This window comes from Sciurus carolinensis, chromosome 19, assembly GCF_902686445.1.
Source record: "Sciurus carolinensis chromosome 19, mSciCar1.2, whole genome shotgun sequence".
Classification (NCBI taxonomy): domain Eukaryota; kingdom Metazoa; phylum Chordata; class Mammalia; order Rodentia; family Sciuridae; genus Sciurus; species Sciurus carolinensis.
This window is the reverse complement of record NC_062231.1, coordinates 15,738,504-15,761,719: the sequence shown is the minus strand read 5'-3', so window position 1 is coordinate 15,761,719 and position 23,216 is coordinate 15,738,504. Positions and strand designations below refer to the sequence as shown.

The window sequence follows — 23,216 nt, the reverse complement described above, 5'->3', positions numbered from 1 at the left end:
GATGGGGCTGGGGATATAGCTCAGTAGGTAGAGTGCTTGCCTCACTAGCACAAGGCCCTGGGTTCAATCCCCAGCACCACAAAAAAAAAAAAAAAAAAAAAAAAAAAAAAAAGGCAGAGGATGGCTAATGGAGAAGGTAGAGATGAAAGATGTTCATTTTCCAGAAGGATCTGAAGGGGCCCTATGGGTGAGCTTACGCTGGTTTCAGGACTAGAGCTATTCCTGCATGCCACCATGCTTAGTATCATGTTTTTCTTTCTCTATTTAAGTAAATTTATTTACAAAGGACTTTCCCTAATCTTCATTGCTTTTTTTAAAGCATTACTTGCCATAAATAAATGGTAACTGAACAAATAAATTCAAGAGAAACAAAACAGTATTATTCAACCTTAGGTGGGTGCTGAAGCCGGAGGTCTGCCTCTGTTAAGAGATTCCAGAGCATTAACAACACAGTCGGACCAAACTGAGAATCTCTCCTTGAGGTCACTGAAAAGACTGAAAAAGGCGTGAAAAGATAATTCAATGGGTCATCAGTGATCCCTCCTTATTTTGAGGAACACTAGTGGGGTTCATCCATTCATCATCTTATAGAAATGCCCCCCTAAAATACCTAGCTTTTGAGTACACACCCTTGTGGATGGAGAACTCAGCACCTCCCTGGGCTGCCCTTTCCATGGCTAGACAGCTCAGGCTCACGGAATCAAGATCCACTTCAAGCCTGCTTCTCTGAAAATTCCATCTTTGGGTCTCACTTCTTTCCTGCAGTCACATAAAAGAAATCTATTCCCTTTGTATATTTTTTTTTAAAAAAGCCCTTGCAGCAATTCATTCAAAACTGAGTAGAGCATGACAGTTAGGTAGGTAGGTAGGTTGATGGAGGATAGATACATAGAGAATTGTGTATATATATATATATATATATATATATATATATATATATATACACACACACACACAGGGAGAGATAAATACATAGAGAATTGTACACACGGGGAGAGGGGGAGGAGAGAGAGAGAGACTAGAAATGGCCCTTTGCTTTAAGTACCAACAGAATGAAGCACCAACAGCTCACTCCCTGATAACACAACCTGAGCCCCATGAAAGAGACATACAACTAACTGGGCTAGAGAAGTAGCTGACTGTAGGCCTGAGATCCACCACAGGGGCTTTGCAGAGATGGCATGCCCTAAGCTGGCCTTTGTGGGGTGAGAAGGAATTGGCCAGGTAAGGAGGAGGGAACCCTGAAACCCAAGCAAGGAGGATGTAATCTGGTCAGATGGTTAACTAGGGTCAGGAATCACTGAGGCAGACCCGAGTGGGGACAAAATGGACCCAAGATCATACAATGTAGCCAGAACCAGTTTACATTCCAGAGTCGGAAAAAAGATTAAAATTCTAATTGTGCCACTTACCAGTACTAGCTGTGTCCTTTTGGGCAAATAACTTAATTTCTCAAAACCTCAAAATTTTCAACTAGAGAGATAAAGATGGTATCTGCCATCCAGAACACACAGCTTACCATGAAGGTTCAAATGAGACAATGCATGTTATTCATCTGGTAGAGCACATGGTAACAAAGATATGAGGGATATGTAAGAAATTAAACTTCCTACTGTATTCTAGTTATGGTAACAGTAACAATTAGCAAGAGAGACACTAGTCCTATCTGAGGACCTTCTTGATCCCCACTTCCTTCTAAGCAAACTTTTTAATCCTGAATCCTTTGCACATTTATGGGCTCAATTTATACACTACAAGAATGCTTCTCTGGGAATAATCTGGAAGGCTAAATCTAAATTATACTGTCTTTTCAGAGAAATGCTATATCTATGAAAAAAACCACAAAGCTTTATCCCCAAGAAAAAGTGTTTTCTTAGAAATGAACTTAGTTACTCACTGGAATCCCCTCTCTCAACTGCTCTGTGAGTCTGAAAGATACTCCAAACTCCCTGGACCAAAACATTTGCATAGAATATTACTCCTTAACTAGCTAAGGACCTCCAGCTCTTTTCAAATTCTGACTTTCCCCCAAACATTTTTAGCATATTTGAATAGATTGCTCTGATGCCAGCCCCCATCCACCCACCACAGTGGTCCAAATGACAGCGAGCAATACTAAGGCCCTCTGGATAGTGCATCGTCATCAGGTATATCCCCAGGAAGTTGAGGACCATCAAAAATGGAGAGACCAGAATACAAGGGGGCTCTAAATATGGAGCACTGTTTACCTGGAGCATTGGAACATCAGTTCTAAGGGAGGAAACTGGTGTTTGCCTGGAGCAGAGTTTTGTAAATTAGGTCCCAAGGAGTGCTAAAGTGTGAAATACTAATAAATATTATGGAGAGAAAGTTCCATGGTCAAAAGCTTCACAAAGAAGGCAACAGGCTTATTTACTGCAAAACTTGTCAGTCTTTCATATGCTAAGGCATGTTGGGAACCTTTAAGAGGGTGATAAGAATAGCCAGTGGTCCCCAAACACAGAACTCTTTTTCTCATTCTCTTTCTTTCCTTCTCTTCTGGCTCTCTGCCTCTCTGCCTTTCTCTTTTTTTTTTAATTTTTTCTAATTTGTTGTACATGACAGTAGAATGCATTTATACATTTTGATAGATCATACATAAATGGAGTGTAATCTGTAATTTTTATGATCATACATATTGTAGGATCACATGGGTCATGCAGTCATACATGTATATGAGGTAATAATGTCTGTTTCATTCTACTATCATTCCCTCCCCCTACCCCCTTCACTCCCTTCATTCCCCTCTACCTAATCTAAAGTAAATCTGTTCTTCCCTAGCCCCCCCACCCCGTTACTATGAATTAACTTTCACATATCAGAGAAAATATTCAGCCTTTGGTTTTTTGGGTTTGGCTTATTTCTCTGTCTTTCTTTAGCATACATCTCAAAGTGCTGGTACTTTGGGCTGAGGGTGTAGCTCACTGGTAGAGTACTTGCCTAGCACATCATGGGCACTGGGTTCCATCCTCAGCACCACATACAAATAAATAAATAAAATAAAGGCATCGTGTCCATCTACAACTAAAAATACTTCTTTTAAAAAAAAGTACTGGTGTCTTAGAAAAAACTTCTCTGGAGGAAGTAAAAGTCTTAATCCCAGGAATACTCTAGTTCATGCCACCACCCAACTTGTTTGGGCCAGACATCCACTCAAGAGGCAGGTTTTCAGGCACACTAATTGCCACCCTCCGTGCCAGGTTCCCACTCAGGAAGGCATTCCAGCTCCAGGCCCTCAAAAGAAGCAGCTAAGGTTAAGTTAGGCCTGACCTGGAAAGAGCAGTGGACTGCGGATCTTATGCTGGTGAGCAGGAGGGAAGGCCAGCACAGCCTGAAAGCAAGTTGTAAAACATTTATCATCCAGAAAACCATTCTGCGTGGCTCTTAAAAGTGAATAGACAGCAGGGCACAGTGGTACAAGCCTGTAACCCCAGCAACTCAAGAGCCTGAAAGACCATAAGTTCAGACTTACTAACTTAGTGTGATTCTATATCAAAATTAAAAAAAAAAAAGGGCTGGGGATATAACTCAATGGCAGAGTACTACTGGGTTAAAGCCCCAAGACTGAGAGGGGAAAAATGTGAATGGACACTGGAACCCCCAGGAAGGGTTGTTAATGCCGATTCCTGGGTCTCACCCCAGGTGAGGCACGAGGCCCAAGATTTTGCATTGCTGACAAGCTCCCGACTGTCCAAGCTTTGTGAACCAGCTCTAGCCTTCTGTTAGTCCCCATTCCCTAGATAGGAAAACCACTGTCAAGTCTACTCTGTCCTCTCAGCAACACAGTGCCAGGTGTCAGGCACTTCAGTGAGTGACACTTTGCCCAAATGACCTCACTCAGAACCTAAGGTGGGAAAAAAACACAGTCTACACACATCCCCAGCAATTCTAATCACCACCTGAATTTCATTTGTTCATTCAACATTTAGTGCCAACATGTGCCAAGACTTGCACTAGGTGCTAGAGACCCCATTCAGCTCACCAGCCACCCTCTCTGCCACATAAAAGCTTGCAGTGCCTATTCAAAGGGAGAGACAAGTAATCAGAAAGGGACAACTCAGGCTGGTGACTCCACCTCACTCTCCTCCCCAACTTCTCTCCATCCCAAGTCAGCAGACGACAATACCCTTGATTCCTCTCCCTTCCTCCTTCCCACCTCTGAAAGATTTCCCAACCGCTGTTCACTTTGCCATCTCTGCTCTGCCCCCAGACCCTGATTACTTCTTGCCTAGGGAGCTGCACCCACACCCTGGGAGTCTCTTCCATTCCATCCTCAGCCCCTCCAATCCAGGAGAGAGAAAAATACCAACTGGATCATGCTACCCACTATCTGCAAGCCTCATGGACTTCTCAGGCTCCCTCAGCTAGCTCTAGTCACCTGGGCTTCCTCCCCCTCAGACTGTCCCAAAAGCTGCTCCCTCTCATCTCCCAGGTCTCAGTGAAACACCACTTCCTCCAGAAGTCTTCAATGCAACAATGACCATACTACTCAGTATGCAGGAAGAAAGAGTGCTGGCAACACTTTAACACTCCTCCAATGAGAAGAGGGCTTCATCTCCCCTCCCACGAAGCTGAGCTAGAGCTAAAACTGCTCTGACCAACAGGATCCAGGGGGCCAGTCCTAGGACTAGCCTTTATGAGTTCCATGGCTGCCCTCTTTCTCTCTCCCAGTCCTGGGCTACTGTGTCTGGAGTCTGACACATGAAGAAGGTAGCCCAGGCTTCTAGCTATACCCATCAAAGCATCAGACATGTGAGTAAAGCCATCTTGGACCCTCGAGAACAGATGAGTCACCAAGTGAGTATCAATGAGCAATCCCAGTCAATGCCACATAAAGCAGAAGAATCACCCCCACTAAGCCCTGTCCACATCCCTGATCCATTAAGTTAGGAGAGACACCAATGTGGGCATGTTGCTATTACACAGACAACCAGAACACTTCCCTTATAGTATGTTGGCAATCATTTGATTAAAGTTTATCTTTCTTTTATTTAGCTTTTTATATTTCATCCTTTAATTATCTCCTCCACTAAATGTAAATTCCACCCTGGCAGGAACCAAGATTATTTTGTTCACCGCTATAGATCTGAAGACTGGAATGCAGTAGATGCTCAGAAAATAACAGGTGAATAAGTAAATAAGAATGAGAATATTGTGGGCAGACAGGGGAAATTTCCAGAGCAAGTGACATCTAAATGCTGAGGGCTGAGGGTTCGAAGGCACAGCAGCTTGGATGCCTGACTCAACCATGCCCAAATCCAGCATCCCTGAGCTATGTTATTGACTCAATACGCAAGAGCGGAGACTGTGCTTTGTTTATCTTAGTGTCGTCAGCACTGGGCACAGTCCCAGGAAGCAGGAGGTCCTCAATACATGCATTTTAAGTAAATGAAGGACCCCATGACTTCCTGGAGAGAGAAGCCCACCTAGAATTAAGGAACCCTGGATTCTCAAGCCCAACAACTCACTCTGGGTCCCTGGTCAAAGAAGTCACTCAGCTTTTCTGGTTCACAGTTTGCTTGGGATAAAACCATGGGTTCCCTCACTACTTCCCTGGGTTATTATCAAGGATTATAAAAAAACAAAAGTGTCAGGGTTGTTAGAGTAGAAGTATGTGCTGTTAGAAAAGACACATGATGATATTGCTCTCCAACACTCAGCCTGTCCCAGGGAGACCCAGAGTTACCGCTGGAACCTTTCTTCGACTCCTGCATCACAGAGAACTCAGCCCAGGGGAGTCGAACCCTGAACACAGCCCCTCCTGGCAGCTGTACCTTTTCCCATTGCACAGGTGGACAGAGATCAGCTACGGGACATGGCCCACAGAGCAGAGAGAAGTGCACTGAACTCAGAGGAAAGGGACCGGGTCTCTGCCTCTAATTTGTTGTGAGATCTGAACAGACAGATTTCCTCTCTGAACCCAATCACCCGGGAACTGTATAGACCAAGTAAATTCCTTCCTTCCCTTCCTCCTTCCTCCTTCAGCCCTCCTTTCCACCTTCTCTTCTTCCTTCTTTTCTGTCTTCTCCTTCCTTCCTTTCTCCTCCCTCTCTTCTTCCCTTCCTGCCTGCCTTCTTCCATTTCTTTTCCTTCCTTCCCTTCTTCCTCCCTCCCTTCCTGTCATTCACAAACATCCCATTTCTGCCCAGAACTGGGCCCAGTGCAGTGAGAATAAAACAAGTCCTAAACCCTGCACCCAAGACTGAGAAGCTACTTGGCCTGAAAACTCTTAAATGAAGACTCTGTAGACAGCAGGACAAGGCTTCTCGGGGCGGTCAGGATGAAGGACCCAGGGCACAGCACAACTTCTGTGCCCTGATCTCCAAACAAGAGGCAGTCAGGGGTCACTCAATGCCCTGGAGTCAAAGGTGAGTCCAAAATGATCTAGAGGCTCTCCAAAAGCCATCAGGGGCTGCATGAGCACATTAGCATTGTGCAGAGGGCCTGCCCCAGCTGCACTGGCCTGGGAGACACCCTAATTAGACTTTCACAGTGTGACAAGCAGCCCGCCTGGCCCGACTGCCAGCTGGGGCTCGTTCCGTCTGTTGGCTCTGTTAATGAACCCATGGGGGGCTGGTCGAGCTCATTACAGGCCATGCAAGGGAGCAAGGGACCTCCTCCCACCCCCACATGTCCCCCAGTCCCACCTCTCCCCCTCTCTCCAGTGTGCACACTTAGAATGGGGAGAGAGCTGACTCCAAATCAAGAGGAAGGAGCAAACAGGAGATGGGACCCCAGCCCTCCCTACTGCCCTGTCTCTGTAACCCAGGGAGCCAAGGAGAGGATGATCCAGAGTGAGCTCAGCCAGGACTGTGAATTGTAGCTGCAGGGTTCTCAGCCCACCAAGTCAGACGGAGCCTCTGCACACTCAGAGCTTGGTGTGTGAGAAATCATGACTGGGAAGGGTTTGTGTGTCATAAATTAGTAAATAAGGCAGGGAAAGAGTCCAGGGACCCTGGTCCTCCAGGGGAGCAAGGAAGAGGAATGCTTTGAGAACCCATTCCAAGAAGAAGAAATTTTAAGGTCATTGTGCTGGAGGAATTTAGAAGCGGGCTGGCTGGTGCCCAGTTAAAATACAACTAGACAGGGTCTGGCCATCCTGAAATGAGGCAGGGGTCTCATCTGGGTGGAAATGAAGTTACTCCATGCCTGGGCTTGATAGGATAGTAATAATAAAAGTAATACTGAGTGCTTACTGCTTATAATGTGACAGGATAGTAATAATAAAAGCAATATTGAGCACTTACTGTTTATAACTTGATAGGATAGTAATAATAAAAGCAATATTGAGTGCTTACTGTTTATAACTTGATAGGATAGTAAAAATAAAAGCAATATTGAGCGCTTACTGTTTATAACCTTTCCTTGAGCTACTCGTTCTCTGCAGCAACCCAGGTAAGAACTGTTTTGGTTTTTCACTTTATGCATGAGGACAACTGAGGCTCGGAGGTGTAGGTAACCTGCAGACCCAGCACCTCACTGGATGCCCTTTGCTTCCAAGTCCCAGCATGCTTTGCCGCCAACGACTAGCCCAGCCCAGCCCAGCATGGCCTCCCCTCTCCTGGGGTCTCCCCACCCCCAGCCAACTTCTCACTTGAACTGGTGCTCCCGGGAACTGCGGATTTTGGAGGAGAACCGCTCAGCCAGCTTCTCCAGGCTACGGGAGTACTCCAGCTCAATCTCAGCCTTCCTGCGGAAGAACTCCTGGAGATCTTGAAGCAGCTGTAGCCGCGACTCTGACTGCTGCTCCAGGCATTTGAACTGCTCGACCAGCTGCGTACGGATCTCTGCAGAAGCAAGGAGCTGAACATTAGTTAGGCTGCTGGCGGGAATGGCTCTGGACCCACCCAGCTGACCCAGCAATGCTGGCGCAGGCACTGCGATCTAAGCAGTCCCCGCCTTGCACCCCACCCCCACTACCACCAGAGGCTCTGGGACCTTGGTCTGAACCCAGACCTTGCTTGGCAGAGCATTAGTGCAAAGACTTGACACTTGCCATTTTGGCCACTCAATCTAACCCAGTGTTCCCAAACCTGAGTCACCGCATGCCCGCTACCACAATTTTTACCATACCCACATGCCACCAGCTAAATGATTATTTCTTCCATATGATCTAGTAGATGGATTCACTGTTCTTACTGATGTGAACTTACTGAAAATGAAAAGTTGTGCATCACTAAAGTGGAGAACTAGGAGCAGTCTAGGACATAGGAAATGAGTTCAACAAAAACAAAATTTCTCTGCGATCCTCTCTAGTCACTGTTGTTCATCAAAGGCGCCTCTGCTTCAGCTGCTTGCTCTTTAGCAACAAAAGGGAAATGGCAGCCTGAGAGGGCTAAAGAAAGATCTTCTCCAGGTGCAGTGAAGACAGAGAAAGGGCTGTGAAAGGGATGCTGCTTGCTCTTGGGTTTCAGTGTTATCCAAGGCCATGTCTGTGCTCTGCTTTAAATTACCTTGAACTCTGTGTGTAACATCTTAAGTATCACTAGAAGAATGTAGCCCACTTCAGGAAATAATGATGGGGCAAACCAGGTCTGTACAACCAGGACAAAAGTTCAAGAGCTGGAAGTCGGACTTCAAAATCACAGCCAAATCCTAATGACCACAACCAGTTTCATCAAGCCCGTAGTGCTATACTGCCACCATCCCCATGCAGTGACCCCTTCCTTGACATTCCTGAAGCTCCCAATAGGCCCGTCTCTCCAAAGCACTCTGCTCACACCAGAGATTCACTCAAAAATACCCCAGGGTTCCCCTCTGCCTCAAGATTAAGGCCAACTCCTTAGCCCAGAATTCAAAGCCATCCAGCATCCTGTCCCAGACTTCACTGCTCAGGACTTCTCTCCCAATGGCGCCTCCAAACCATTCAGCTGGTCCTTGCAATATCCAATCTCACTTGCTCAAATGTGCACTTGTATGAAATAGTAACCAGCATCATTTTAGCATCCTTCAGAGAGTTGATCTGCAAACTGGGGCAGACCGTTTCTGTAGCACAAAAATGTCCCCCAGGGGATAGCAGACAGAGTTATGAAGGAATCCAAATACATATACTCAAAAGAAATCAGTACTTATTTCCACCCAAAAATATATATAAGAATAGTAGCTTAATAGCCAAATATTAGAAATGGCCCTAGATGTCCAGTAAAAGTAGAAGGAATTTTTTAAATGTGAGGTGATGATTGAGTAGAATACTATACAACAATGAAAAGAATGTACTACTGCTAACCTACAGAGCATTCTTGAAACCCACAGAGCTCACATTTACTGAAAGCAGTCAGAACAAATGAGATTGTGAAAAGCTAGTTTATCATGGTAGAGATGAGAGAAGTGGTCACCTTTGAGGGGTTATTGACTGAGAAGGGGCACGAGATGCTTTCCAGAAACCTGGAGATGTCCCTCACCTTGATTTAGGGGGTAGGGACACTTGTCAAAATTTATTGAGTTGCACAATTAAGATCTGTGCCTTTTACTATTTATATGATACTTCAATAAAAAGACAAAGTAAAATATTGCTGTTACTTGTTTCCATTTGATGATGTCTGTCTGTGGTACTGGGGACTAAGTCCAGGGCATTTTACCACTGAGTCACATCTCTACCCACCCCCAGCTTTTTCCTATTTTATTTTGAGACAGGGTCTTGCTAAGTTCCAGAGGCCAGCCTCAAACTTACAATCCTCCAGCCTCAGCCTCCCAAATGGCTGGGATTACAGGCATGCACCACTGCACCCAGTTCAATTTGATGTATTTTGGGGAGAGTAGTGTAATGTTATTCTAAGATGTCAATATTTAAAACATGGCAGAAATACATCCTTTGTAGCTACTCAGAATGAAACATTTTAGGTGTCAAGTTAAAATGTGTGAAGGGGAAGAGATTGTTTTCCCCAAAAAAGTTCATTTAGAGGGCAGGCAGCCAAAAAAGCAGAAAAACCACAGCTTTGGAGCCTGTGTCAAGCACAGTTCCTCCCACGAGGTCCCTGCTGCCACCCTGGGGCTTCCTTTCAACTTCCCCCCAAACCCCCTCCCCGCCCCCAATTGCTCTCGGGCTGCCTGGCAGTGTTCAGTTTTGGTGTGCTTGTCTGTCATTCCTTCATGTGTGCATGTCATATCTGCCCATCTCCTCAAAAGAAATTTAAGCTCTGAGGGCAGATTGTCTCAGAACACAGTTGATCATCAGGGCATCAATATCTATACAGCAAACCGCCCTTCCCCTTTATCCAGTGTCTTTGCCCCAAGAACGCTAAGTGTAATTATGAGGGTCTCAGCTCATACACACACACACACACACACACAAAACACACAACATATACCATACACACCACACACAATACACACCAAACTTAAAACACTTTCCATGTTGTGTTCCAGTGCTTTTTAGACCATCTGCTGTCATCATGATCTCAACAGTAAGTGCCAGCTCATGGAGAGTCACAGGCCCGGCCCCAGCTCTTCAGGTGCTTCCCTCACCCCACAGGCAGTGCTTCCCACTTTCCTCCCATAGGCAAGAGAGTGAAGGCCTGGGAGATGTCACCAGCCTGTGACATCTACACAGTAGAGCCAGGAATCAACCCCAGAGACCTCAGGAAAGTGACGATAATGTTCTCGACACTGTGACAGACTGATTTCCCCGCACAGCTTCGTGGCTTGTTTTCCATGGATTAGCCTTGTTTTCCAGATTAAAACAAAACAAAGAGCACCTTCTGCCCATCTGTATTCTACCGCTTGTGTCCTCCTCCTGACAAGATGGGGATCCAGAGGGACCTTCCTTACTAGAAATGCTGCAGCCCCGCCTCCTCCCTTCCGGGGAACCATCAGGAGCCAGTGTTCTCATATTTTAGAGGAAACGCGCATAAATCACATCGCGATGAAAGACGGTTTGGAAGGAGCAGAGAACTTCCCTCGTTCACACAGCCAGCTGGGACCTTCCGGGAGGGGCCTGAATGAACGCTGCTAGCATTTTGGACAGCTCAGAGCCAAGGTTTCCTACCAAGGAAAGGCTCGGGGGGCAGCATCTCGGTAGCCTGCTCTGGTCTGCAGCCCTCAGGGGACTTGATTGCCCATCTCGGCACCTCTAACTCCCTTCCAAGCTGCTGCTAGGAGCTGGCATGGGTTTGGCTTTTCTCCTTGAAGATTTCAAAGAGAAAGGAAAACAAAACATAAAATACAACAGAATTGTTCCCAAGGCCTTCATTCAGCTGACATTCCCCTGAGGGGACAGAACCATCCTCAGCACAGCACTGAGTGGCAGAAAAATAAAGGGGGGGGGGGGGCGGCAGAGAGAGGAAGGAGAGTCTGGGACAGGCTTTGATCTCAGAACCGTTGAGCCGAGGATGACCTCCTATTTGCATCAACTGGGGCATGAGGCCCAGAGAAGGGTCAGAACTAATGCTGCAACCCTGGTCCCCTGAAGCACAGATCTGTGTCACTCTCCTGATAGAATTCTCCATAGCTCCCCATTGCTTATGGCATCAAAGTCAAAGTCCTCTGGCATTCAGATCAAAGAATTTGCAGCTGTCTAGCCAACCCCTGTCAAGCTCCTGCTCACCTTCCAGGCAACAGTCTCACTAAAGATGGCTGTGCCTCCTATGCCAGTGCTGTCACCCATGATAATGCCTAGGGCCACTCCCAGCTCCTGATAATCAAAGCCTCACGAGCAGAAGGAGCAGAGAAATTCTTCATATTCAAGTCAATCTGGAATTTTTTTTTTTTTTTTTTTTTTTTAATGAATAGACTAGTTTTGGAGCCGTTTCAGGTTTACCAAAACATTGTCTATAAAGTTCAGGGTTCTCATATGTCCCCTCTCTCCTGCCTGGTTTCCTTATTATTAACATCTTGCATTAGTGTAGTATGTTTGTTACAACTGAAGAAACAATATTACTATGCTATTATTTTAAAATGTTTCAACAGCCCTACTTTATATTCGGGGCTCACTCTTGGACTTTGTACACCTGTAAGTCTGTACATTTTTACATCTCCTCCATTACAATACCCTATGGAATAGTTTCACCAGCTTCAAAGTCCTCTCTACTCCATCTAGCCATCCCTCCCCTTCTCCTCCCCAAACTCTTGGCAAACTCTTGTTCCTATCTCCATAGTTTGGCCTTTTCCAGAATGTCAGAGTTGGAATCATACACCATGTAGTCTCTTCAGATTGGCCTCTTTCACTCAGTGATATGCATTTAGAGCACTTCCATCTCTGTTTGTGGTTTGATAGCTCATCTCTTTTCATCACTGAATACTATTCCACCGTATGGAATAATGTTCACGGTTCATTTATTCATTTGCCAATTGGCTGCTTCCAATTCAGAGTCACAACGAATAAGCTGTTACAAATATCTGTGTGCAGGTTTTTGTGTGAATGCACGTTTTCAACTTATTTGGGTAAATACCTTTTATGAAAATTGATATTTTTTTTAGGCTTACAGGAAAAAAAGGAATTCTATTTTAAAATAGGAAATAGTTACTAGATACAATCATTCAAAAGATACAAGGGCAGGCAGAGAAAAGACTCTCCCATCCCTTTCCACCAGACTCCACCAAATTCCCCCTTTCCACCAAGTTCCACCAAGCTCGCTTCCATTAAGTCCCCTTCCACCAAAGCTACCAAGGTCCCAAGTTCATGTGCACTCCACAGTAATAAGGTCATATATCCATGGGCACGTGGAGATGTGTGTTTCAAATATACTAATTCCTTGTTGGGATACATATCATAACACATCATTCACTGTTCTTTACCCTACCTTTTCCTTTTCAGAATTCACCCTGGAGACCAGTCCATATCCTCACATACAGAAATTCCTCACTGTTTTCTGACACTGTAAAATTCCACTCTAAAAATATTTAGACATTTCCCTTTGCTGAACTACAAGTTGGTTATAATCTTTTACAACTAAGTTGGTTATAATCTTTTACTATCAACACAACACTGGAATGAGTAACAACATATAAGCTTTACTTTGCGCATCTGCAGGAATATCCTCTGTGAACGTTCTTCTTTAGTATATTTATTAATCAATGCATGGTAACTGCATCATATCTATAGGATATAGTGTGACATTTCAATACATGTACATAATGGATAATGATATCTGATACCTTCTTAGAAGTGAAAAGTCCAGACCAAAAGGCATTCACGGGAGGAGTCTGAGATTGCTAAACTGTCCTCCCTTGAAACTGCACCAATCTATACTCCCAGGTGAAATTCATGAGAGGGTCAGAGGAATCGTTAAAAAGCAGACATGCCTGGATCTGCTGCATAATGCATAGGTGGGGAGGAGGGCCAGTGGTACAGGTTTGGGTAAAACAAAACTGGCCTTAACTCAGTTCATTGTTGAAGTGTAGTTGTAGCTGTCGATATGTGGAAGGGGCTTATTATACTATTTTCTTTATTACAGTCATGTTTGAAATTTTCCATAATCGAAAGGGAAGGGAAAATAAAATCAGACAAAACCAGAAACTTGATGCCAAAGTCGCAGCTCTGTCTAACAGGTCTGTCCAGTTAAGAATGCCAACATGCCCTCAGCGGCCTCTGTCCCCAGCATGCAGGTGGTTCTCTTGGATTAAAAAGAGGCATCTGACCCTACTCCAATTCTAATCTGACTCTTCTGGTACCCTCTGGGATGGAGAGGACCCACTTTCACCATCTGAACTCAACTGGAAAGTCAAGATCAAGAGAGAGTTTGCTGCCTCTGCTCATTTTCCCCTGGGGAAATTCTAGGAGAATGCGGATAGACTGTACAGAATGTCACCGCTGGCGACGTCTCATCAGCCGTAGGCATGATCTCACCTGATCATCAAGATATCCTATGAGGCTGGCGGTTTTATCACTTCTCTAGATGAACCAACTGAGACTCTGGGAGGGGAAGTGATTTACCCAGGGCCACCAGAAAGTGGCAGAGCCAGAGGTCAAACCCAGAGCAAGGGGAGCAAGGAAACACCATCACCAGATCCTCAGGCCAAGCTGTTTCCTCCTGGGCTCCTAAGGCTTCCCCTTCCAGGGATCTCAACCCACCCCATCTCCGGTCTCTCCTCACACTTCGCCTGTCATCTTTGGTGCTGTAGGCACCGGACCTGTGCCTAGTTGTCATCGTATCCATCCCAAGGCATCCTGACCTTGACCTCAGGTCTTCCCATGAGGGAGGGGAACCTCACCTCTGCAGTACAATGTAATGGGCTCTGGGTCACCTGCCCAGGTGGTTCAACTCCTGACCCTGCCACGTGTTCAGCTGGAAGAAACTGGGCAGGCTTCCGCATTTCCCTGGGATTCAGTTTCTTCTGTAAAATGGGAAGAATAATAATCTACCTCATATTGTTGTGAGAACAGTAAGTGATAATGCAGAGAAAGCTCCTAGCGCTGGGTTCCACACACACTGCCTCTGCACCGTCCACGTCAGCAGCCAGAGGCCACATGTGGCTCTTCAAAAGAATTCATTCCCCCGTCACACTTGCCACATTTTGAACACTCAAAGTCACGTGTGGCTTATGGCTACCATATTGCAGAGTATTTCTTTCACTGCAGAAACTTCAATCAGACAGCATTGTGCTCAAGGCTTCATAGAGTTTAGCTATGGTTATCGTTTATCGCTATTGCTTCCTGAGGCCATTTCTCATTTCCTGAAGTAGAAAATAAGGTCCTGAAAGGGAGGGATGACCCTGCTTTATTTCTCAGAACATGCACATGTCCTCCAACAAGAGCAGTGTAATAGAGTCTGCAAACCCCCCAACAGCAGAAAGAAAGAGTGTGGCCCCGTGGATAGACTGAGCACATTGTGGACTCTGAAACCACTGGCACAAATTGAGCATTATGCCTTGCCCTGGGTAGGTGAGTCACTATTTTTTCAACTGTAAAAGACAGGTACCTATTCTTACCCTGCAGGATGGTCGCCAGGATCAGACTAGAAATAATTTGTGTAACATGCCCAGACATCTAGTGGACCCTGGACAGACAGCTCTCCACAGAGGTGGTCTGACCCAGCGGGAAAGGCACATGCTCATACATCTGGGGGCGTCTGCCTGGGGTCCAAAGCCGATTGCCACCACTTGAGGGAAGTCACTGGGGCTCTCTGAGTCTCTGTTTTCTCTGTGATTCTGGGAATGATAGCTTCCTGGTTGGAAGGCCAAAAGGGTGAGATGTGGTAAGCACACAGAGAGCCTCACATGGCACGTGGTACATAGTAAGGTCTCAGTAAGGGAGCCATTCCTGTTGCTGTAGTCAGGCATAAAGAGAATTGGGTGTTGGGCACTGAGCAAGGCGTTTTCCGGGCACCATCTCACCACCTGGGTGCACAGCACTGCAAGGAGGGGTATGTTACCCCACGACCACCCCTGCCTGGTCCTTCTTCAACCTCCCATACGTGAACGAGTCGGCCGTTGGCTGAGATCCCACGGCCTGAAGGCACCCGGGTTCCGCCTCCAGCGATACAGGGCATCAGCTGCACCGCCAGACACAGCCGCGCGTTACCCGGCAACCTGGGCATGGGATGGGCAGCCGCCAGCTCGCCCCGCCCAGTGCGAAGCCTGGAGCCGCCCTGGTGATCGGGAGAGAGCTCGTCTGTTCTCGTGTCCCTCCAATTCCCTCTCAGCAGACGCTAGCCAGTGCCTGGCACCTCGCATTGTTTTCCTCTCTCTCCTTCATTGAACCAAAGACCCCTACCGATGACACCAGCCCTTCCTTTATTAACCTTTACAAGTCAAGCCAGTTTGCATCCACCACGGAAGAAAAGGTGGGTATCATCAGAGGAGAAATTAAGGCCCAAAGAAGAAAAAGGGTCTGTCTGAATCACAGGATTCACATCAGGCCTGCCTGACTGCAGAATCCACCGGAGGCTCTGCCAGGTGCCACCCACCTTTGGTCCTGCTCCTTAGGGCTCCAGAACAGGGCCATTTCTCAGCACTTATCACTGTCTGGGCCCTGATAAACAGGCCTCTGGCACTGCAGGGCCAAGAGCTGGATTGGACTTGGCTGAGTTCAGAGACTGGTCTGAACACTCACAAGCTGTGTGACTTTAAGTAAATCATTTAACCTCTCTGGGCCTTGGCTTTTCCCATTTGCAAAATGGAAGCATTTAAGAGCAGGCATTTATGGATCTTAGTGTTTTCTGTGAGTTGTCTCCCTGAATCTATACTACAGCTTTTGGAGGGGACTGAGGCACAGAAAAGTGAGGTGACTTGCCTAATTTCACCTAAATTTTGAATCATCTGGCTGCATAACTTGCCAGAGAGCTTGCCATATGCATTATACTGAGTTGGCAATATCTGAATGCAGCTTTCTGGGGAATAGGGTATATATATATATGCTGGGAAGGTACTGGATGAAATGATTGGCATTTCCCCCTCCACTTCACACCACCACCAATGCCCTAGAAAGGAAGCATGGTAGATGGGCTAAAGTTTTGAAAAATTAAATGTTATTTAGCAAATAATTGTTTTTTGATGATGTTTTAATATGATGATGATGATGATGATGATGACAATGATACTATCAACCAGGAAAATCTTCCCCTACGTAAGAGGAAATGGTAGGGTCCCAAACTCACTAGGAGATTACCATTATACATCCCTGAATGTACATCTGTGGCTGCAGGGAAGAGATGAGAGATGGGAGAGTCCCACATCCCACCATGATCCAAAAGCAGAGACCCAGGTCACCAGCCCCATGAGTTCTCCTACTCAGATGGCTAACCCAGCTCCCCCGAGCAGGAATCAGGCAAAGTGGGAAGCAAAGTGGGCAGGAGAGTTTCCCACAGCATATGTGCCATGTCCGAATCCCAGGCACCCCTCCCATGAAGAAGTCAGACAGAAGTTGCTGCCATGCCTTCCAGATGTTCAGTGAAAGGAAAAGATCAGCCAGAATGAGTCCAGGCCTCCTCCTACCAGAGTCTCCAAGTTACAGTGGGCCGTGATCAATTTCAACACAAGATTAATATTCACAGCTCTGCTGCCCAGTGAGTGGTCCCTGAAGGACCAGATGCATTTAAATGGGAAAAGATCAGAATTCATTAATGCAGAATTTCCAGCTGCGTCCTCTGGCTAAGGATGCTTCTCTTTATGTTTTCAGTTCTATCCTCTTCCTAGCGAGAGCTAAAACAGAAACCAGAGAGCCCAAGGGCCAGCCTGGAAACTTCTAAGTTCTTCCCAGACTTCACGCATCATCACAGTGTGCCTCTCTGGAAACCATCAGTCCTATATTTATTTAAAATATTTCTTTAAATCACTTCACTTTTTCATGGGATGCTTTATGGTACCACTATAAATTGAAAATTCCAAATCACTTGCCATTAAGGAGAGGTACAACTGTAAATAATAAATAGAGTAAAGACAAAATAATGCTATTAATGTTCTACCACAATTCCTTAGCCCAAGATCTGCTTTCTTCTGGATAAAAGGAATTTGGTAGGAATTGAGGAAGTGTTGAAGATACACCAGCATCTAAGGGAGATTTTCTCTAGAAGGTCATCAGAAGGGTGGAAAGAGGATGAACAGGGACAGTGTTATTTCTTTCTGTGAGTCAACATGACTTAGTTCTGCTTCAGTGAACCCCCTAAACTCATCCCACATATACACCATCAGTAGTACTCATTCCTCACTTCATGAAACAGGGATGGGTCCCACACATGAAAGAGAAAAGTGGCCAGGCAGCGTCACCCCAGTGTGGTACCAGAACTCCGGTCTCCCAGCAGCGTGGCCGGGGCTTAACTCTTGTCCACAGTTCTCCATATCCCAGTCCTTCCTGCCCTGTTATTATGAAAGGAAGTCACCACAGTACCAGCACCTGTCACTAAGTCAGGGTTTGGCAAGTATTTTTCATGAGGAGAAAGAGGGTAAACACTTTAGGCTTTGGAGGTCACACAGTCTCTGGTGCAACTACTCAGTTCTCCCCTGTGGAACAACAGTAGCCATAGGAAGTACAGAAATGAATGTACATGGATGTTCCAATAAAACTTTATTTACAAAAACAGGCAAGAGGCCACATGTGGCCTGTGGGCCCTAGGTGGCCAACTCCTGTTCTAACTGTTGTGCTTTTCTTTATTCTCCAAGTCTTCCTCATAACAGTCATCACTCCTCTGTCATGAGGTGGGGCAGCCAGTTTTTTAAAATACTCAATAGCAATAGGCCCTGGGAAGGCCATAGCTGGGCATAGTAGGGTAGCATCTCTTCTAGAGGTGAAAATCTCAAACATCCCTGAGAGTTAGGCAGATAACAAAAAATGTACTTAGAGACCCAGTGGAAAGCACTATAAAGTACACAAGACCAGACAAAATATATTGAAATTCACTTAATGCTATAACTGCTAACATGAACCATCTGAAGCCTTCAACTTAAGAGTCCAGGAAACCTTCCCAGTAAAACTTTAGCTAATGTTGGCCCTGCTGGATTCAAACCCAGAGCAGGGTGGCCCCACTGTCCCAAAGTGCCTCCATCTGGACCACAATAACTCATGCTGAAAAGTTGCCTCTGGCCATGTGTGCATTCACCTGACAGTAATAGGATGCAGGATGAGTTCCCAGACCTCTTAATGAGAATGCCACATGGAAGAATGACCAAAGCCACAGTGAAGTCCCAGAATGTCATGCTCATTGCAGCTACTGCTCCCAGAGGCTAGCCATGGGATGGAAAATCAGTACAGCAGGCTGAGGGATTTATGTGTCTGAAAGTCACATGAGTTATGATCTGTGACCTCATCGTGGCAACTTTGCATATTCTTGCCAATTGCTTTTCAGACAAGAGAGAGGGAGAAACATAAAGGATTTAATTTCAGGCGCGCGTGTGTGTGTGTGTGTGTGTGTGTGTGTGTGTGTGTGTTTTCTCTTTAACCTTGTAAAGCTCTGCAAAGATTGTCAAAGGGAACCTCAATCCATTCCATATCCAGAGCAGAGGTCTGATTTTTGAGGTCAGTGAGTGGGCCTGGTTATTTGAAGGAATCTCATTTTTTATGATGCACATCAATCAAGTCCTTAGAGTCATCACAATTAAATCATGTTGTAAATCAGTGACCTTTGAATATAAACTCTTCAGGAGACCCTCTCTGCATCTTGGAATAGATGGAGTAAGGCAAAACATAATAAAAAGGGTCCAGGGAAGTACCTTCAAGTGCTAAGTCCAGCAAGCTTTGAGGGAAAGCCTCAGAAAAAAATACAAAATTATTATAGTTGCCTAATGGCTTATTAATGGTGTTGTAAGCCTCAGAGTAGGTAATGTCAGAGTATGCACACATTATGATCTGGTAAAGTTATGTGTTTGTTATCTTTCCACTATTGTTTCCAAAAACCTGAGATAAATCAACTTAAGAAGAGGAAAGATTTATTTTCATTCATGGTTTCAGAAGTTTCAGTCCATGGTCACTTGGTCCTATTGCCTTCGGGCCTGTGATGACAGACATCATGGTGGGAGCACGGAGCAAAGGAAACTTCTCACTCATGGCAGCCAGGAAGCAAAAAGAGAAACAGGAAGGGGCTGGAGTCCCAAGATCCCTTTTAAGGGCATGTCCCCAAATACTTAACCTCCACTCATGAGACCCCACCTCCCAGTAGCACCAAGCTGAGGATCATCCTTCAACACAAGGATGCTTGGGGGAAAATTCAAGATTCAAACCATAAGAGGCTATTTCATACTCAACTTCAGACATGAGAAAAATGAGTTCTGGGTTAGTTCCAGACCTGCCTCAAGACACTACACTCATCTGTTTCCTCATTTGAAAATTGGGATTAATAATACCTACCTAAGAATTATGGTGAAATCTAATTACACACACACACACACAAAAGAGTTCTGTAAACAATCAAAGTTTACAAATGGGTCTGATTCTTCTTGGCAAGCTTATTACTGTTTTATAAGACTACTACCTGCATATATATATATCACAGTTTCTCTATCCATTCATTTGTTGAAGGGCATCTATGTTGGTTCCACAATCTAGCTATTGTGAATTGAGCTGCTATAAACATTGATGTGGCTGCGTTACTGTAGTATGCTAATTTTAAGTCCTTTGAGTATAAACTGAGGAGTGGGATAATTGGGTCAAAAGGTGGGTCCATTCCAAGTTTTCTGAGGATTCTCCACACTGCTTTCCAGAGTGCCTGCACCAGTTTGCAACTCATACACAATAGAATATTATTCAACCACAAAAAAGAATAACATTATGGCATTTGCAAATAAATGGATGGAATTGGAGAATATCATGCTAAGTGAAATAAGCCAATCCCAGAAAACAAAAGATCGAATGTTTTCCCCGATAAGTAGATGATGATATATAATGGGGGTAAGGGGGTGGAAAGTGAGAGAAGAATGGAAGAACTTTAGATTATGTAGAAGGAAATGAGAGGGAGGCAGGGTATGAAAAATGATGGACTGAGACATCAGTACCCTATGTACATGTATGATTACATGAATGGCGTGAATCTACATCGTGCGCAACCATAGAAATGAAATGATGTACCCCATTTGTGTACAATGAATCAAGATGCAGTCTGTAAAAAATAAATAAATAAATAAAAAGAATCTACTACCTGCAAATCAGCCCAGAATTCTGCTTTCATGCCCACGGACTGCAATACTGACACAATATCAACCAAATGGGAAATGCTGATGGCTACCTTCAGAGACAGCTCTCCCAGTACTGTAGCAAATTTCAGTAGTCAAGCAGGAATGCAAGCATGCACACATCGGCTCGAAGTGAGCACTTACTACCCCAATATAAATCTACTTCTCCCTTTAATGCAATGTGGAACTCTCTGCCAAGCTCCTATTTAATGTCTTGGGTCCTGTTACCAAAGAGGAAAAAAAAAATGCTCGTGTTTATCAGCTTGTTATTTGGCAGCACCACTCCCTGCTTGGGCCATAATTCTTTGTGAGATTTGGAGGAATGGTTTTACTGCTCTAGGTTAGTTGGTCAGTTGACTGATGGGTTTTGTGGGCCTCCTATGAACCAAGATGTGGACCTGGAATTCTGCAGAAAGTGGGGTAGTTGGATTGAGGTCCAGTCCATCATTAAGAACCCAATGGACATCAATCAAGTGGGCGATTTCTGAAATTAAACATCTCTGTGCCCTGTTTTGGCCTAAATCAGGCTTAACAGACTATAGGAATCACCTAGAGGTAGGCCAAGTGCCTGCCACCTGCACCAACTGCGTGGCTTCCGAACTCCAACCTCCCAGGCCCTAACCTTTCCTCTTACTCTTCCTCTGGCCTCCAGTCATTTCTCCCCAGTACAAAGTGGGTTTCCCCACACAGTGGCTTTGGCGAGAACACAAAGATAACAGATTCTTAGTTCCACTGTGTTGCCTGTTCCCTACCCTTCGCCACCTTATGTTCCCCCTTCTGAATGAAGGAGGTTGCTGGGGGTTGGCTGATTGGGGAAATGCCATTGAATTTTGCATTCCAGTTGCCAGGACCAAGCCTTTTGTACTAAAAGTACTCCATAATAGGAAATAAATAAAATATCAACCAGGCGTGTGGCAGAGACACAAATGCCCTTGGCACTCATTCTTCTTCAGTGCCTGTATGAAAGGTTGGGAGACACTGTGTAAAATCAGGCTCATCGTAAGGCCCATACGAAGGGATCATAATGGCTCCACAAGTCCCTGATAGGAAGCGGGGCAGTCTGGGTCTCCTCCTTTCAGAAATCCTATGACCTCAGTGATCATCACAGCAGCATTTACTCCCAAGGAGTTCCATCCAGCCCTGCCGCCACGAGATGGTCTCCCAAGTTCCTACCGTAAAATTCTCCTGACACTTCCTGCCGGCGCTCCCTATCCGAGGCAATGGCACCTCTGTTCCCCTCCTTGCTCAAGCGAGAAACTGGTCATTACCCTTACTCTCCTTGCCCTGTCCTCATCCCACCTATCACCAATTGTCATCTGTTCTATTTCCTGACACTTCTAAATGTGTCAATTTCTTTCCATCCCCATGGCCACCACCCTAGTAAAAGTCCCCGTCATCTCTGACCTGGACAATCACAATGGTCTCCTAAGCTGGCCTTCAGATCCCTTTTTCATTTAATGCTCTTAGCAATATTTTCCAACAATTCTTTTTTTAAAATATTTTTCAGTTGTTGATGGACCTTTAATTTGTTTACTTATATGTGGTGCTGAGAATTGAACCCAGTGCCTCACACATACCAGGCAAGCACTCTACCACTGAGCCAAAACCCCAGCCCCCAACAATTCTTTGAAAGGCAAAAAATCTAAATTGTGCTGCTATCAGTAAGTTCCTATCTCTCCCCTTCTTTACCTTCATTTTAAAATCCTTCAACAGATTGTCATCATTTTGGGAATAATGACTAAAAACCTTAATGTGCTTTTAGGACACAGACCAAGGTCTTAAAGTGGCTCTCAAGACCCTACTTGGTGCAGTCTCTTTCCCCTTCTATGGGTTCATCTTGTCCCATCTGCCCCTTGCTCTCTACCTTCCAGCTCCTGAGACTTCCTTCTTCCCCTGGAACATACCAAAATTTTTTCCACCTCAGGGCCTTGTACTTGCTAATTCTTCTTTCTGGGATGCTCTTTTCTTCTCTCTACCTCTACCCCCTCTCCTAACTCCTATTTTTATGTCACTTGTGGAAAACCAGGTTTACAGAAATCAAGTAACTCCTTCAAGGTGTTGTTGAGAGCACTGAATGAAGTTATATGTGCAAAGTGCTTCTCACAGGGCCCGATTATTCAATTAATGTTACATATGCACTTCAAAAGTTTAAACTCAAAAAGTCATTGTTATTCATGCCCATAGATTCCTCCTTTCTTTCTTCTTTAAGTGCCTGACTTAAACTCTACCAAGTCTTACTACAATACTCAGGAAAGGTACAAAAATTATTTTGGTTCTACCTAAACCTGGAAATCTCATGGACACTTTCCTTTCTCTTATAAAATTTTATGTTTTATTAAAATATTAAAATTCTCCCTCCCTCCAAACACATGGAGAACCCAGTTCCTATCTAACATCTATTTCTATATTTGATCATTCATTTAAACATTCATTCAACATTTCTTAGCATCTGCCAGGCTCTGTACTAGGACAAGAGGGCCCAACTATGGGATGGATTGGGGCTTCCCACAAGGAATTCAGCAGACTAAAAGATATAACAGAGTGCAACGCTACCATGAGCTAAAATGGGCATGCTCAGATGGGATTTATCACAAAGGAAACAGGGGAGATGGTCTGAGCCAAAAGGATCCAAGAGGCTTCATGGGGTATCTAAGCTTGGATAA

At 45.1% G+C, this 23,216-nt stretch overlaps 1 protein-coding gene across 5 annotated transcripts in view; it reads right to left on the bottom strand.

Annotated features, from left to right (window-relative positions):
• The window catches only part of Srgap3 (SLIT-ROBO Rho GTPase activating protein 3), a 238,146-nt gene that overhangs the window by 107,985 nt on the left and 106,945 nt on the right, over positions 1–23,216 (bottom strand). For all 5 annotated transcript variants that reach the window (XR_007106241.1, XM_047534586.1, XM_047534587.1 and 2 more), the window contains exon 2: positions 7,613–7,805. Coding sequence is in view for 4 of the 5 variants with exons in the window: in XM_047534586.1 (XP_047390542.1) it covers positions 7,613–7,805 (193 nt within the window). In the remaining variant the exon portion in view is untranslated. The remainder of the gene's footprint in view (positions 1–7,612; positions 7,806–23,216) is intronic.